Here is a 17,401-nt window from a genome sequence, read left to right on the forward strand (position 1 = left end):
TCTCTGAGATCAGACTGTCTCTGTAATCTGAGATGCATTTTATAATTGAGACTGTCTGAATCCCTGTAATCTGAGGTTTTAGATTGGTGTCTGTCTCGGAATCCGTGCATTTTACTAGATATTAGACAGGGGTCTCTCTCCCCCATAATACCGGTCTCGGAGTGCCTCTCTGCCGATTGCATTGCCTCTGAATGCGTTTCTCCTGTTACCACCTCTGCCGGGACGCTCTCCTCCGGGGTGTCCCCTCGGGGCCCCGATTTGCGCAGCTCTTTGTCGGCGGTGAGGATCTTGTGCCTCTCGGCGATGAGGGAGCACTTGGAGCAGGTGCACATCTTCCAGGCACAGCGGCCCGAGTGGCCCCTGACCGGCACCACCAGCCCGTGATTTCGGCACCGGGAACACTTCGGGGTCCGAGTAGCCCGGATCGGCCCCGGCGAATCTCCTGCCGCTGGTTGGGACATTGGATGAGCCCGTTAGGCGGTAATTGGCGGGGACTACTAACTTCTGGAGCGGGGTTAGAGACCCGAATGGGGCTCCGAGGCGGGGAGCTGGTGGGGTGTGCTGGGGTGTCACTGACCGTGAGGATGGGCGGGTCTCCGAGGAACACCCAATAACTGCCGCGGATACACACATACCGAGGATCACGATCATACTACCGGGGGCAGAAACATCGTTACTTCTATAATAATAATAATTATTACTGACACATCTATATATATATACGGCATATAACAATAAATATATATAATAACATTCTGATTTATTATTATTATCATCATCCTACCATATAACAATAAGTATAATTATAGGGTTCCATAAATGTATATTTGTAAATTCTCATAACAATGTTTGTTTTTAATGTGTTTTTCTACCTGTCCCTGAAATGACGTCACCCTGACTCCCTTCCAGAAACTTTATCTTCTTTAAATTTTTCTATGTTGTGAGCCGTTAAGCCCTAAATACTTTCCGCAGGCCTAATGCTTTTATTTTTTGCCTTTCTCTCATCTCCCTGAGTTACAGTTTATATATTATATACTATTATATATATATTATATATAATAGTATATTATATATATTATATATTTTCACCATATTCATATGGAATACGGGTAATCGAGAATGGTGACAACAGCAACCCACAACGACAAATTCTGCCAAGCCATGGAAAAAAACTCTATAGAACCAGAAAATGGTGCTGTATGGTGTGACAGGTACTTTCAACAGCGCTACGGAATTTGATGGCGCTATGTAAAACAATAAATAATAATAATAATTATAGTTACTATATTTTTTTACATTAAATCAACCGATTCCATAAACGAGACATAGATCTCAACCACGTGAATCTAAGTATATGAGTGGCCCACGCCGAGTAATAATGGCCACCCTGCTGCTAGGAATTGGTTAGAAATCTTTACACGTAAGCCATCTGCAGAGCCTTGGGCAGTTATTATTAAGTATCGCTTTATGCACCTGCTTCTCTCTGTAACAACCGATAAACCTGCCTCTTTAGCATTTCTTAGAAACTCATCAAAATATCTCCCAGTTTGTTTAAAAATATTCCAATCACTCGCCCAATCCCATCACCCAGATTACCCAGTTTGAATAATTTTAGCAATTATCTGATACTGTGAGAATGGAAACACAATTCTGAATTCAGATTATAGAGGTGACAGCTACAGTTGCTTTGGATCTGGGCTCAGATTCAGAATAAACTAATAAAAAACACTTTCAGATCTACTGAATTTCAGCAGCATATTTACTGCAAATTACTAAACATGGCACTTTTTTTTAGATGTTTGATCATACAAATGAGAAAAGCATGGCTACTATATTGGTTAGATTTTAAAAAAATAATCCTGAAAGTGTGTATTATATATAGATATATAGATCCATGCATTTAGAATGTTAAATAAAAAAAAATGTGTATTCCCCCCCCCTTTTTTGTCATATTGGCCATAAAGGACATTGAAGAAGCCATGCAAGGGTAGAACTGGCTATTAATGGGACACTTTAATGCATAGGATAGCCAAGTAGTCCCTTTGCATTTGTGTTTCAAAACACCATGGGCAATAGAGCCCCTTATAAAGTAGATCCCAAAATATATTTAAATATAGGTAAATTAGTTCATAAATGTATTCAATACATAAAAAATCGTAAGAAAACTGCATCAGTGTGAATCACCCCATAAATACATTTGGTCAAACATAAATAAATTATCAATAAATAACCACACAAACATAATAATTAGAGCATCAATAAATAAAGAAATACTAATATAGATATAATAAATATGAATATAAATATAGCTCCATTGCCATAAAAAATGTAATTTATGTCCTTTAAATTGGTGTGTTGCCACCCTACACCCTTGCTATCCCCTCAATTGCATTTTGACTCAATCAGTGAAGTGAAATGTCGGACCACAGAGAAAGTGGTAACCAAAAAAGAAACAAAAAAATAATTTTATATAACCTTTATTAATTAACGAGCCAGCACTGGAGCTGCAGAGCCTCCTCGCCACGCATTTGCATGGAGGACTTCACAAAAATGTTAAGGGAATGAGTGAAAGATATGGTATTCTGGCTTAGGTCATATCCCAGCACTCCGTACCGAGGATGGAAACCTTGGATGGGGTTGCTAGATAGCGCTGCTCTGGCTCTGCCCCCCCGAGGTGAATACGCTGATTTATCTATAAATATATAGTAATAATAGTTGTAGATTTTGTGGGTCAAATGCATGGAGGCAGACAATGCTTCAATTCACATTCTGCCTGAAACATTTACAGGGCTGAAATAGCAACAGCAGGGTGCCGGAGTACATACGAGTTGCTCTAACTTATAAACGGCCCTTTTCTGAGATTTCTTGCTATTAACTCGCTCATCTGTGCAGAATCCTAATAACATACGCTTTAATCTGTACTCTGTGTATGTATAAAAGTGTATTTTTTGCCTCGTAAGTTTCCACTTCATGTAACTGAAAATTGTTTAAAAAGGGGCCAGGGAGTGAATGGCTACTTTGTGGGAAAAAGCGTTAAGAAGAAAAAGTGAGCCTTATCAGGTAAAAAAGTCCAATAAACCGATCATAATCCAGTTTTGCTTTCATAACTTATTTTTTCTCTGTTGATTTGCTTATTTGGGACAATAAAAAGGCAGAACAATCAAGTCTTGTGGATTTGAAAATATTACTCAACTTCTCTCAGCGTGCTACTTGAAACTATGGAAAAGGAATATTCAGGAAAGGGACAGTTCCTCTCTAAGGAGCCTACACCCAGCGGTGTATCTACCCAGCCGCCATCTTTAACACGGGCCATCGGGATATCACGGTGCTCTGAGTCTTAAAGCCACACAGCACCGTTTAATGCAGTCTATGGAGGCTGTGCTGTCTTGGCTCATTGAGCAGAAGTACGCCGGAGGGCCCTGATTACCCAAGCGCTTTTCAGGAGGGGGGCTTCCACCCCCTGGACCCACCACCCTAGGCCTAGTCAGATACGTCGCCGCCTACGCCTCTATAACACAAGCTTTCCTATTGGCCCAGTCTGACGTTTACTTTTTGGACTTTAATATTTGACATACCTTCATAAATAATGCTTTTCAAAGCTGTTTAAAAATATAAATGTGCAGAATATCTGATTATAAATTATATTAACACTGCAGAACATATTGCACCTATGATTAATATGCATGATGTGTATTATACTACAAAGGTTATTATACAACGACTAAATAATCTGTCATTTTGTCATTTAATCACAACACCTAGAGGTTAATGCATCACACAAATAAAATTACCCTGGGCAGATTAATGAACCACACATTTTAAAATAAACATTCTGCCTAAAGTAACAGTAAGAATGGAGTCAGGAGGAAAAACATGCCTCCTGACCCGTGTGTATTATTATTGTACACTCTTAATGTGTTCTATGGGGCAGTTGTCATCTGTTTTAGATCACGTGAATGCCTGCGAGAGAGGGAAAGCTTGGTCCTCTGGCCTTAAGGCTGGGATTGCATTATAAAGCCCAGTGGGTGTCAGTGTCCCCTGGTTTGGGTCCCTGGGGCAGTCGGCACATTAGTGATGTGTAGGGGCATATTTTTTTCGCTCCATGAGCATGGGTTGGTGAGCACACTGTATGTGTTGGACTCTTCATTTTGCACTTTACCTCTCACTTAAATTGCCCTGGCCTATGGCTTACCAGCCATGAGTCGGGGCAGGAAGGCACTATTCACACTGTCCACAGGCACCTTTTTTGTTGTTTTTTTGAGCATGTGTGTGTTTTTTAAATGGGTTTTTGACAGTGGGGGTCCCTTAAGACTTTTTGGTGGGGGGAGTTTTGCTGCCACCTTCCTTGAAGATTTCAGTGGGTCCTTCGAGGAGAACCCCAGAATATCCGGTCCTCCTTAGGCTTCGGCCTAGAAGGAAAGGAAGGGGCTGCATACACCCCCCCCCCCACACACACACACACACAGGGGAGTGCAGTCCCAGAAGAGGAAGACTGGGGAGCCGTTGCTCTATCACGTTGAAGCACCGACCACAAGTTTTTTACATGAGTGTGAAGAAAGTACCACATGGTTTTCTATGGACCCTTCCCAGAAACTCACACATAAATTGCCACTGAAGAAGCCTAAAGTGTTGTGTTAAGGTTGTGTTAACTACCTAATCCCGAGTAGGGAACAGGTCATTGTGCGAGACTATCGCGGGCTGATCCTCTGCTTGCTGAAAGTCTACTCCAGTACTGAGGAGGAAGATTACCCCCCTTAATACTCACCTGGTTCCCCTGTATAGCACTTTTGCTACATCATACCTCCCAACAGTCAAGTTTTTCACAGGACACTGTCCTGCTTTTGCATGCAGTTGGAAGCATGGGCCCGTTGGGGACATCCTCTGATCTCTTATGACAGGACCAGGAATGTGAAAAAGCAATGGAAGTCTGTTAAAAACTTTTGGGTTGGTGTGGGCAAGTTTTTATTTTATTTTATAATCGTAGTGGGAGTACAAGGTATTTAAAACATTTCCTATTCTTTAACATTTCTTAAATTTTCATTATTATAATTATTTTATTACTCTCATGTTCAGTGCTCGTGGAGAGTCATTTTACAGCCGAGACGGAGACATGCATATAAAGACGTATGGTATATCACCTTTTGATCCTTTAACCTTCTTTTACAAAGGCTCCCTCATTTGCATGTACCTCTGCAATTATACATAGTTTGGAACACAGCACGGGGTTGAAATTGCCCGGGCCAGAAAGTTCCCTCTACATAGGGCAGTTTCGATGTTGTTAGTCGCTGCCTAGAATGCAAAGAGAACTGTTTGTAGATGCGCCTGTATTGACACACATGTATTTTATTTACCTTGCTGCATTTTTTATGTAGTTCGCTGTAACTTTACTGAATCTGATCACATTCTGAATTGCAGCGATGTGACCAGTTGTCACAAGATGGCAGCAGCGGTCTCTAAAGCATTTCTATAGGTTACTTCTCTGCCTTTTGGCTAAGATCAAGTGAGTACCTGTGAATACTGTATCATAGTGGACACTTAATGAAGTTAAGAGACACTTAACTGTTAAAAAACAAATATTCAATATTTTCCTTGGAGTCCGGGTAAAATATGTTTCTGCCATCTGATGTGAAGAACAGTGAAGATGTGCTCCAAGCTCTGTCTTAACCCTATGGGAATAACATAAGAAATAAGCAAATAATACCTAAATACAAAATATTACACATGGAATATGTAAATCTCAAAATGTGACATCACCATATTGTCAATGGTCCTTTATGCAATACTGTATAGTAATGGAACACCATGGGGGCAGAAGCAACAAAGTAAACCCAGATTTATTTTCTTGAAGTATACTTTTATAAGTAATAATACCATTAATATTTTATTTTTAATCATATACTCTCCATGAAAAATGATCAAACCTCCCATGTATCACCCCCACCAAGCCGTCCTTATTTGTTTAACATGATGGGAGTGGAACAAGTATTGATTACATGCTATATATAATATGTATCTAAACATTTAGATTCCATACATTGCTCTGTATGGCTTTGCAGTATGCATTTTTTCTAATTTACTTTGTGAACAATATGGTTACATATGGACAGCTTTCCAGTAATAAGTCCTAAAGCAAAATGCACATTTGGAGTACGCCTGCCTGCAGTGCTAACCATTACTTATCCATCGGGCAGTCACGCTACCACCAGCTGGGATTTCTATGTGTCACTGCATGCTATTACCATTACAGAACAGAGGCTGCGAGTGAGGTTTGTGTGTTTCGGTGTGCGGTAACACAACATAATATATATTTGGTATGGGTACAGGTCCGGACTGGGAAAGAAAAGCATACCTGGAAACATTTAGAGACCAGCCCCCATATAGTTTATCTCGCGGTCAAGCTCTTATACCCACACGCACGCCTTATACACACCCGAGTCACACTATTTGCCATACAAATAACTATAAAACATTCTTTTTATTACATTATTTGTATTAAAATGCCAGAAAGCACAAGTGTTAAAAGGCCCTAATAAATGAAATACATTACACATAATGGAATCAAAACATTTGCTACTGCATACTCCATTTTATTCAGTGGAACAAAACAACGATCACATTATTCTTCACGATATTCTTGTAAAAATATTTATTTCTTTATTAATTCATGTAAACTATTTTTTCATATTTAATAAAAGCTGTGATTGAGAAAAATATTTCTTTTTGTTTTTATTTCCTTTTATTTGCCAACCGCCCCCCCCCCCCAGTTATGCACATCTGCCCCCAGGCTTGCCACTCTGCCTCCCTGATATGCCTTATACCCTCCTATATGCCACTCTGCCCTATGATATGCCTTTTAACCCCCTATATGCCACTCTGCCCCATGATATGCCTTATAACCCCCTTTATGCCATTCTGCCTCCAGAAATGCCTTACACCCCTTTAGGCCACTCTGGCATATAGGGGTTAAAAGGCATATCATGGGACAGGTGCTACAGGTGAAAGAAAAAGTGCAGTGTGCATAAAAAAACATTCTAAAATGAAACGGTTACCAGGCAGCCATAGTATCAGTGGAGTGTATAGTGTAACCCTCACCCAAACAACCACATGCAGCGAGCGCCTGCGTGGACCTTAACTGGAAGATCCCTTGACTTCTAAAGCACCCCCAGTCTTAAGTCCAAAAGACCAAGCTTTCCCTCTCTCACACTCACCGGAGCAGTCAGTCCATAGCAGATGCCCTGCCCTTAAGGGGTTAATGATTGGTGATGCTTCTTTGTACTGTTTCTTGTCAATGCATGATTGATTGTCTCAGGTGTATTGGTTCAATTATTCAATTATTACACAAATGCTGTGTCTGTATATTCTTGGGTCGGCTGTCGACGGTTGTGTGCTGCTCTGCATCACATTCTACTATACATATATGCATATGACCTGCAAAAACTCACTCAAGCAGTTGATCGTGTTCCTTAGAGGGGCACAATTATATAGGATTGATACTCATTCTTTAAATATGGTATCTCGCAGGCCTTTGCAGATGCTGGGTGGAAAGTCATATAGTCTACATTTTGTCAAAACGCGCTACAAACATTTACATATAGCAGCTTCACCTAAGCTGTGCAAACCATAAGGTCCGCCGTGTAGATAAACCATGCGTCCAACTTCTGCGATATGGGCTACCAGGGTCATCAGACAGGGCTAGCTGTCAGCATTCCAAAGGTGAACATGAAGATGTTTTTTCAGATGTTTTTTTCAGCTCTCTACATACAGCACCGTGACACAGCTTGCGGGCACTACAATAATTAAATACTGAACGTGTGATTTTGGTTTCCTCTGACTTAATTATAACCCCACATTAAGAAACTGCAACAAATAGCCTCCAGGGTGTGAGACATCCTCATTATTAGAAAAAATCATGTTTGACTTCTTTGGGTAGCCTGGTAAATATTTAATGGAGTCAAAATAAAAGCTCCATGGCACCAATGCCAAGGCTAGTATTTTTTCCTTAAGAAAAGATAGCAGTCTTAATCGTATTGCTTTCAGAGACTCAGAGTCCCTAATGAGTATGTCTCCGGTGGGCCAGATGGCTGGCCTGAGACTGAGATTCTAGAAAAGGCTTATTAGATGCACGGAGAGTAGGCCCGAGCCTACACAAAATGGCGGCAACGTGTCTTGTATTGTAAGAATAAAGTGGAGGGGGCTTCATTTGCCACGGTCTTATGTTTCACTCTGTTATTGATTGATTAAATGTGCTTAAAAGGTATTTTATGGGTAAAAGACCCATGCTCAGGAGTACATCATGGGGCGAATGCACCTTATCCTAATGGAGTGGATGACTGTTGTTTATGAAAGCTTTCTGCAGTTTCACAAGATTCATATTTTTGTACCACTAACCCCTGGTGCTAAACTTTCTATCTTTTTTTTTAATCTCCTCTAGCGGTTATTTAGTGGCAATAGTTTATGTCTATTAAACCAAATGTCCAGGCATCTAAATGTGGTTGAGGGAAATTTTCACAGTGACATGATTGCACCTTGAATTAGTGTGGCAGGTACCTTTAAAAGTAACACAAGATTATATGATTATATAATAAGGCATAAATATGCCTTATTATTAAACCAAACTTAAATCATATGGATAGACAACGAAGGGTAACAACAAATAATCAGAACGAGCCCAAGAAAAGACAATATAACCAACCAAATATTATCAAGGAGGGGATGAGTTCTGGATGGTTTTTGGTACTCACATGTGGGGAAAGGAACAGACCGTCTGCCTCTTAACTCTAAATTCTTATGGCACCCTGGGCTCCTTTTTCCACACGCAGGAAATTATGTAACTCCCAGACCTCATCGGCCTTCATGAAGGAAGCCGTTGTACTTAGGAGTCAGTGGTTGGCACTCTTTCCACCACTTACTACCACACCATGTCTGAAATGCTACGTGGTCCAGATCACCTGCATCCATTAAAAATATGTATATTCTACTCACAGCAACATCTTGATTTCTCTATTAGGAATTATTTCATATGGAAGTCTTCTTCTAAAGCATAAAGTGGGGTTCTTTACATTAAAGATGTAGTTGATTGACATACACTGTGATCACAAATAATATTCCCTTAACTCCCAAATCCTAGGGCAGTTTTATCTGAAACCTTTCGGACTCTTTTAGGGTTTTCTCAGCTACTTTTTCTCACTTGCTTGTTTCCCCACTCCAATCCTTTTTTTATTTCCCAGTTTAAGCTTATTTCCTTGTTTTGCTGCAATATATTTTCCCATATATCTCTATACAGCTTTGTAACCACCAAATCTTCACGCTAACATGGTCCTCATTAGCAGACTGAAAGCTCATGCCCTCCCATACATGGTCTTTAATGAAGAATGCCAGAATGGACAATACAAGGAACCTTTTCCAGGGTCAGTATAATATGATCAATATTAAAGGGCACCTAATTTTGTTAAAGTGATATATCCAGTGCCACTGATGTGAGCGATCTAGAATAGTGGTGCCTCCATGTACCGATGATCTTCCAGCCAAACACCCTTTCTATAAATCTTTCTCTATTTTAAAGTGGATCTGTCACCTTTTTCACTAAATCCAGAGAATGAATTCAAGGTTCCAATTGATGCTTTCCTTTAGGCTTTCAGGTATGAAAATGGATATTATTGTAACGTATTGATTTATAAAGCACAATCACATCCCGCAGAGCTGTACAATAGAGCACATACGCAGTCGTCTGGATTTTCTACCCATGGTTGTAAATTACCCCAATTGACAATCATCTGTAGCTTTGGTCTACGTGTTGCAAAGACTATCTAGACCTCAACTGCATTTTCTTGATTTAATATTTAAAGCCAGAAAAAAATCTCTAAAACCTGAACTTGTTTTCCTTTGAAGATTGCATAGCTGGCTTACCTGTAAATATTTTGAGATGTTTCTGAACAAAAATGTGGTATTTAAGTCACAATGCGCAGAATATCAACGTCACCTATGTATAACCTGGGCCAGTATCATACAGGTTATAGGTATAGATGGGTGGAATGTACACATCTAGAATACAGGTAAGTGACACATAATGACTTGGCTCTTATGGTTTAATACGGCATCAGTGTTAATTTGCCATATACCGAGATTTATGCTGGAATTAAAAGCAATTAAGCAAATCTTTAGATAATAAGAAATGTAATCTTTAGCAACCAGAGAGAAGCAAACACAAGACTTATTGTGGTGCAAACAGAGAATGAATTGTTGCGGCTAAGCAGCTTATGGTCTGCTGGGGGCCAAAGCTGGTGCTCTCCTGGTTTGAGTGTTTACGGGTAGGAAGTGGGTTCTCCTGTTATTTTCAGGAACAAAGAGGCCCACAGACACAATGCCCTGTACAATATCTGCTGATGCATGTATCTGCGAGAACTATCACTGATAATAAATTATAGGAGTTGACTTTTCAATGTTACTCTGGAGAAAGCAGGGACTTGCCATCAAATTAACCTGATGCCTATTTCCTTGTTGCGTCATATGTTGTCACAGGCAATAGTGTAACAAGAAAATACTCCATATAGCAAATGCCACGTCAACCACAGTACACTTCCTCTATCCTCTGATGAAATATAAGTGGCAGATTCCTGAGCTACTGCTCACACTCCCTTATTCTACAGATTTACACAACACGCACATTAACTTTGCGTGTTTATGTGTATGTTCTGTATATATATATATACATATCACACACACTTTAACAAACATCAGAAATAAACTACACATACTCTTTAAATCTAAAGAGTAGTCATTTTCCTTATATTTGACACCTATGGATCACATATGTGTTGGACACAAAGATTACACGTCCCCCTTCCTATAATGAAGTATAAGCACTTACATGGAGGTTTCTTAATTAAGATGATACTTGAGTTGAACTCAATGTCGTTGTGGTGTTGTGAAAGCAGGTCAGCTCACACCGGATCCGCACTCAGTTTGTCAAGTGCAGATGGAGAATAAGTGTACCTCTAAGACTTGCATCTCTGGGGTAAACTCACATCGGCTAGGTCCTTATTGACCATACATGTAAGGTCAAAGGGTTAAATAATGTTACTGAATGACATCCATTAATCTGCTTGAAAATGAGACACAATAAAAGGTTAAAACATGATTCCTTAGTGCAGTAAGATGTGCTCATTATATGTAATCTGTTCTATAAAACCTCTCCCTTATTTCGTAGATTGTTCTCTAGAATTTATGATCAAAGCTACAAGCCCTTTAAGTACACTGACCTGCCGATGTCTTGGATTTCTCCGGTTTGTTAGTAATTAACCAGTTCTCCTCCCAGGGCATATTTGGCATTTAGGGCAGCCCCCCCATTTTACAATATGAAATTAATATTCTGGTTCAATGTATTTGTTCATAGATGGTCACTACTGCTCCCCCCAAAAGGATCTCAAATGCAGCTGAGCAGTAAGTGTATTTTACCAAGTCATCAATATCTTCCACCAGATAACATCATTTTTGCTGGGATACTTTACTGCACCCCAGTATGGCACTTGAAGATAACATTATTCTCTCTCACTGTTACTCACATTCTTCTCCATCCACTTCTCCGTAAACCAGGCCTCCCCGGACACTTACGCAAAAAGATGGAGCCTGGGGAGAGGCTGTCCCTGTGGTTCTGGGCTCTTGCATAAGTACTCGGAGAGGACAGAATAATGAAGACACATTAGAGGAACAAGATAAACATTTCTGCCCCTCTCCTCCATGAATCAGTCTGCATTATTCCGTCCTCTCGGAGTACTTCCGCAAAAGGGCAGGGCCACGGGGACAGTGCCCCTTCATCCCCCCAATCAGTAGACAGATTGTGCCCAGGGGCTCCACCCTTTGGTGGAAGTGCTCTGGGAGGACTGGTTGATGCTGAGGTGGACGAAGGAAGAAGACATGGAGAGAAGCAGAAGAAGACAGAAGAACAAGAAGAGGCAAGAAAAAAGAAGCTGAGCACAAGAGCACAGGGACACAGAAGTGGTCGGCAGAAGATAGGGAGACATTGAGAGGAAATTTCCGGGAGATGTGGGGCGCGGCACCCAGGAGACTTGGGTGTGGCACTTGGGAGACTTGGGTGTGGCACCCGGGACGGCCTACCCCTCCCCCCAAGTACGCAAGTGTCTTCTGCTTATATTTAGCTGTGGATATTATTATTATTTATTGTTTTATATAGTGCCATCAAATTCCGTAGTGCTGTACTCCAAGATAAGGCAGAGTAAAGTTTTTCTGTGCCAATTTAGACTGATGCGTGAGCTACAATGTTTCTTAACCTAAACGCACAAACTTGTTTAAGTTGAAGTACAACAGTAATAGAGACAAAAGAAAATAAAGAAAACACCTACATGTATTACAAGAGAGGTTACAAGGTAAGTTCCAGTTAAAGTCAGTAGATACTCGCTGAGGGTCCCATACATCTAGCCTCTTTCACAAATATTATTTTTTCGCTTTGCTGACATACATAGGGATGTTATATCCATACTGTATACTGACAGCGTAGCGCGGCTATAACAATAGCGCAGGGCTGGCTAAGACCATAACCAGGCCACTGATCATTAATTTACTTGATTTCAGTAAAGGATGCACAAAGCCCTGCCAAGGATCAGGTGCCATTGGGGTTAACGTGATGGAGCATGGGACAGGTGCAATGTGACGGGGACACGCAAGCTTCCTGTTCCCAACATAAAAAGTGTGATGAGCCAACTGTTTTTGACTGTAAGGGTTCACACAGTATAGATCAAAAATATTTGGCGTATTACACATTTATATTGGAACTATATATACATATAGCCAGTTAACAATTATGGCTCCTTTCTGGATTTGCTGATTAAATTCAGGTGAGTTATTCCATTGGAATGAGTCGTTTGGTTTCCAATGAAAATTAAAGGGTTAACTTTTGGAATCATGCTGTTGGCTCACGTGTAATGCTCTCTCGCATGGGCCAATCCCACGCACCGTGCCTGCTATACAGCGATCTGATTTACTGTACACACATTTATACGGGACATAAGCGCTTTAACGTTCACCTACACTAAGAAAATCTTACGGGCATGAAGAGGTTAAAGAATGATTACGCTAGTTGTTTGATCTTACACCCGCCCCTCCCAAAACAGCGTGTTCTCAACGGCGTTTGACAGGAGACGCCGCCCATCAAACGTGACTCCGCCCAATAAGGGCGCTCTAATCCGCTGTCAATCCGTACGTGTAAATGCCAACGAATCCTGTAGGAACCGCCCATTTCCAAGTCACGCCCAGTGGGCGGAGTGCTGTCAGTCAGGATACGGGCTACCGGCTCCATGCGCCCCGGGATCTGGCGGAGGCAACATGAGGAGCGGCTGCGGCAGCAGGGCTGTCCCTACTCTGCTCCTCCTGCTGGCATTGGGGGCCCGAGCGGGCAGAGGTGAGTACGTGGGAAGGCGCCAGACACGCGTGATAGGGCCCCGGAACCTCCATCATCACCTCCTACATCCATCACCTTCAGGGCCGGAGTACCACCTCCATCATCCGAGTCCTCCAGCCTCGCACCCATTATATCCCTACCGGAACCACTTTGTGCAGGTTCTGTTCTGGTCCGGGCTCCACCACAGTGCACCTGCTGACACAATCTTTATTATCTGTCACTTAGCTCTCCTTCTCTGGGCTTCTTCGTGGTGTTTCCGGCCACTTGCACCGCGGGTTCGATGCTTCATTATCACCTTCACAGACTTCATCCCCACCTTCAGCACCTACTTCCCTATCGGCCATCATCTCCCCAGGCGGGAGTAGCACCCGTTCTGTGGGCTGCATCCTAATGACCGTCCCGAGTATCAGCACCCCTGTCAAGGCTCTGTTGTGTTCCTGGACTTCCTCTCACTTCTGTAGGCTCAGTCACCCCCACTTTCCTGGGTTCCTTATTGACCCCCTTGCACCATCATCATCATCCTCCATATCCATGCTTCAGCGCCCGTTTTCTGTGCTCTGTCAGGTTAAGGCTCCAGTACTTTATTCCCTTCAGTGCCCATTCGTAAGGCTTATTGTGGCCCTGGCCTCCAGCACCCCGTTATCTAGGCTCCATCACGGTCCTGGTCTGTGGTTCCCTCCTCTGTAGATATTATGATGGTTCTAGACTCCAGCACATCCTTCGCTCTATTGTAGCACCAGACCCTGTTTGCTAGCGTCCATGATTGTCCAAAACTCTAGTTCCCTTGTTTCAGTGCCAAATGTTAGTGGCAAGCTCAATTTTGGGTGTTATCATGACCACATGGTCCATCACCCTTGTTTCTACATCTCATTATGTTGGGCTCCAACATCATTCCAGTACTCTGTCATCCCACCAGCCTTTATTAACTGCGCAGCTCTCCTCACAGGCCCAACGCTGTCCCCCACAGACTGCGAGGAGAACCAGTTTCAGTGCAAGAACCTCAGATGTATCCCATCCGTGTGGAGATGTGACGAAGATGATGATTGCTCCGATAACAGCGATGAGGAAGGCTGTCGTGAGTGCTTTTTTAATTAGTTCCAATATGGAATCTTTTCCACACTTGCAAAGCTTGTATTTTTGTATCTGAGCCAGGACAGCCCAGGTGAAGGTATCTCAGCTTCGTTAGAGACTTGTGGGACTCTTTATCGTCCCGCACCATGCGGTTCCATTCCCATGACTCATTGGTCCCAGCAATAACTTTGACACGGGGCTCTCTGGCACAGCGTGGCTTTCTACACCTTTGGCATTTGTCGATAATGTGTAATGTAGTCTGATATGTAATTGCCGCAGTTGGGTGTGCAGAATCTCGCTTCAAGGCCTTTTGGCTAAGATCAAGTGTAGTTCCCCTTGTGGTGGGGGGGGATCACACTGGTCTTCTGGCCTTAGGGTTCGGGATAGCAAACGGAGCCTGAGGTGGAATTGCCCCGGCAGAAATGCTGAGCGCACGTTCTCACTGGCGGTCTACCAGCACTACCTTTTCCCCAGGTACCTTCTGGTCTTGGGGTTAAGATTTTATTTTTGAATCTGGCAGGCCAGAAATGGCTTGCCCTTAAATAATTTTTCTTTAATTTATATATCACATCGTTTTTACACGAGTGCCTATTAATTTATCCCTTTGAATTTACGGCTTGAAAATTCACGGCTTGACCCCCGCTATTCTTCGGCACACGATTTTGTCACTACGTTTTGGACACTGTTTTTCTTTTTAAGAGGCAGTGAAGCCTGGACTTTGCTGGATGAGGATTGGGAGCCTTCTGGCCCCTTCCTCTCTTCAAGAAGGCCAGCAAGGAGTCTCACTCTTTGGGGTGAGACTCAAGATCCGACCCTCCCATGGGGGGGTTGTAATTTGTCCGAGTTCTCCGTGAGGGAACTCGGTATCGTAGTCTGGCTTCTGCTGCCTTCGGGCTTCCAAAAAAGAGTTGGGTGTGCAGAATCCGAGTACACGCCACAGGACCTCCGCTTCACCTAACTACCACGTCTGATCATCGGCCAACATGTAACGGGCATTGAAACCGCTACAGCAGCGCTGGCTGCCCAGCACATATAATGCATTTAATGTTGGGTGGCAGTCACAGGGTGACACTTGTATGAGGATGTGTTTTTTTTTTTGTTTTTTTTTTTATATGTACAGTGTCTTTATGTATAACCATTTCAGAACCGTTTGGTGGCTTAAAGAATATAATGGCGGTACAAATCAAAATAATAGTAATAATTCTTTTGCACATTTTGTCAATTATTGTGGAGTGGAGTAAACGTTCATAGCATAGTGGCTCATATGTTGAGGCCCTGTATCACGCCATCTATTTGATGAGTCTCTTTATACATTGTGACAGCTATAGGAAGAGGCTTGTTATTGGTCTTTTATCTCGCTCTGTCTGTGGCTCCGCCTCTCTCTTTCTTCCTGTCTCTATATGTTGATCGTATACACTGGAGTCAGCTGATCTTATGAATGAATTGAGTAAGACCTCGTTACTTAGCCTCCTGGCTGCGGCAGAGCATCAGAGGTAGTCACGTGTGTCCGAGGTGGCCACTCAGAAGACTAAGATGGTGTGCACACCCCTCCGTCTGTGTGCGAGTGGGAAGGGTCAGCATTAACCCCTGCGTCGCTCTAATCACATGGCTATACTAGCCTGTCTGCTGAAGAACATTCCTTACTATATAATATAGTTTGTGTAAACCACATGGCTAAACATTCTAGAGCACAAACACTTAACATTCTGATATATCGGTCCCTCTCTGTTTCCGGCGCTGATTGATTATTTTGAAGGTTGGTGTTTGCTGTGGCGCATGATCCCCTGTGATTTTGTTTATAGCGATGCTAATACTGGCTATTAATCTGTGTCCATGATCCTTATGAGCAGCGGCTACATTGTAGGATCAGTCTCTCTCCTGCTTTGTCATGCTGTCCAAGCATTGTTTCTTGCCGCCCCCCCCCCCCCCCCCCAGTGACATGAAAGACATTAAACGTTGCCAAACGATTGCTGTGTACAAAAGACGTGACTTTCAGTTAAGAGGAAACTGATGCTGCTTTATTAGAACTTTCTTAGTCATTGAATGTGGGTGTATTTGTGTAAGCGGCGGCTCGTTATAGTACTATAGTTCCCTTTACACAATCAACATTTATGGGAGGCATATGTGAGGACAAAAAAGATTTCGAGTTGAGCAGTCGGTTCTTCTCGATGAGACATTAGGGATGTAAAGTAAGAGGAAAAAAAGTCTGGACAGAGCAATTAGTCCTCCCCAGCTCTGCTAGCCAGATGTTGGCTCTTACTGATAACCGACTAACGTTCTCCAAAAGGAAAACGAGCCCATTGGCTGTAAATTGTTTTTTTTTCTATTTTATATAGTCTATGCATATAAAACTGTGTTTGTTTTGATGTATCCCATCGCGTAAGGGTGGGTAGAATTTCATTGACCCGCCTGTAGTAGTTTGTTGAATGTTGGGTAAGAACCCCTAAAATAGCAAAAATGGTGAGGAAAAGTCATTCTTTGAGGCAAAAGTAGTTTGGGGACCCCAAACGCCTTCAGAATGAGAAAACTTCACCTGTTTCACACAGCAACGCACTCATTACAGACTCTTAACTGATTTAGGTGTAAAATTTTAAAACAATGCCATTTTTTTTTTCCCGAAAGGATGATTCTTTGCAGCAGTGTAGCAGGTAAAGCACTTCCTGCATCACAGAGAGCCCCAGAAGACCTTATGCAGCTCTGATTCCTCTCTATGGTCCTCTCTGTAAGGAGCTCTCTATCTGCCCTACCGGAGATAAACCCCAGCTCTCCATGATGATAGAAGAAGCAGCATCTGCTAGACTGTAGCAGCCAGAACCAGCATGAAAGGAAAGTGCAGATCATATAATATGATTATTTAAGCTTTGGAAGCTCAGATGTCTTGTAAAGTGAAAATATGGAAGAAACGGCACGTGGTGT

The 17,401-nt window shown here is 42.3% G+C and overlaps 1 protein-coding gene across 1 annotated transcript in view; it reads left to right on the plus strand.

Moving 5' to 3' along the window:
- The first annotated feature begins 13,310 nt into the window (after positions 1-13,310).
- LOC149288472 (low-density lipoprotein receptor-related protein 8-like) overlaps positions 13,311-17,401 on the plus strand; it is a 45,437-nt gene continuing 41,346 nt past the window's right edge. Inside the window, exons 1-2 of the mRNA XM_089491654.1 lie at positions 13,311-13,414; positions 14,194-14,489. Coding sequence (XP_089347780.1) covers positions 13,311-13,414; positions 14,194-14,489 — 400 coding nt within the window. The remainder of the gene's footprint in view (positions 13,415-14,193; positions 14,490-17,401) is intronic.

Source organism: Sceloporus occidentalis, unplaced genomic scaffold, assembly GCF_023333645.1.
Source record: "Sceloporus occidentalis isolate IW3139 unplaced genomic scaffold, rSceOcc1.0.p SCAF_51, whole genome shotgun sequence".
NCBI classification, from domain to species: domain Eukaryota; kingdom Metazoa; phylum Chordata; class Lepidosauria; order Squamata; family Phrynosomatidae; genus Sceloporus; species Sceloporus occidentalis.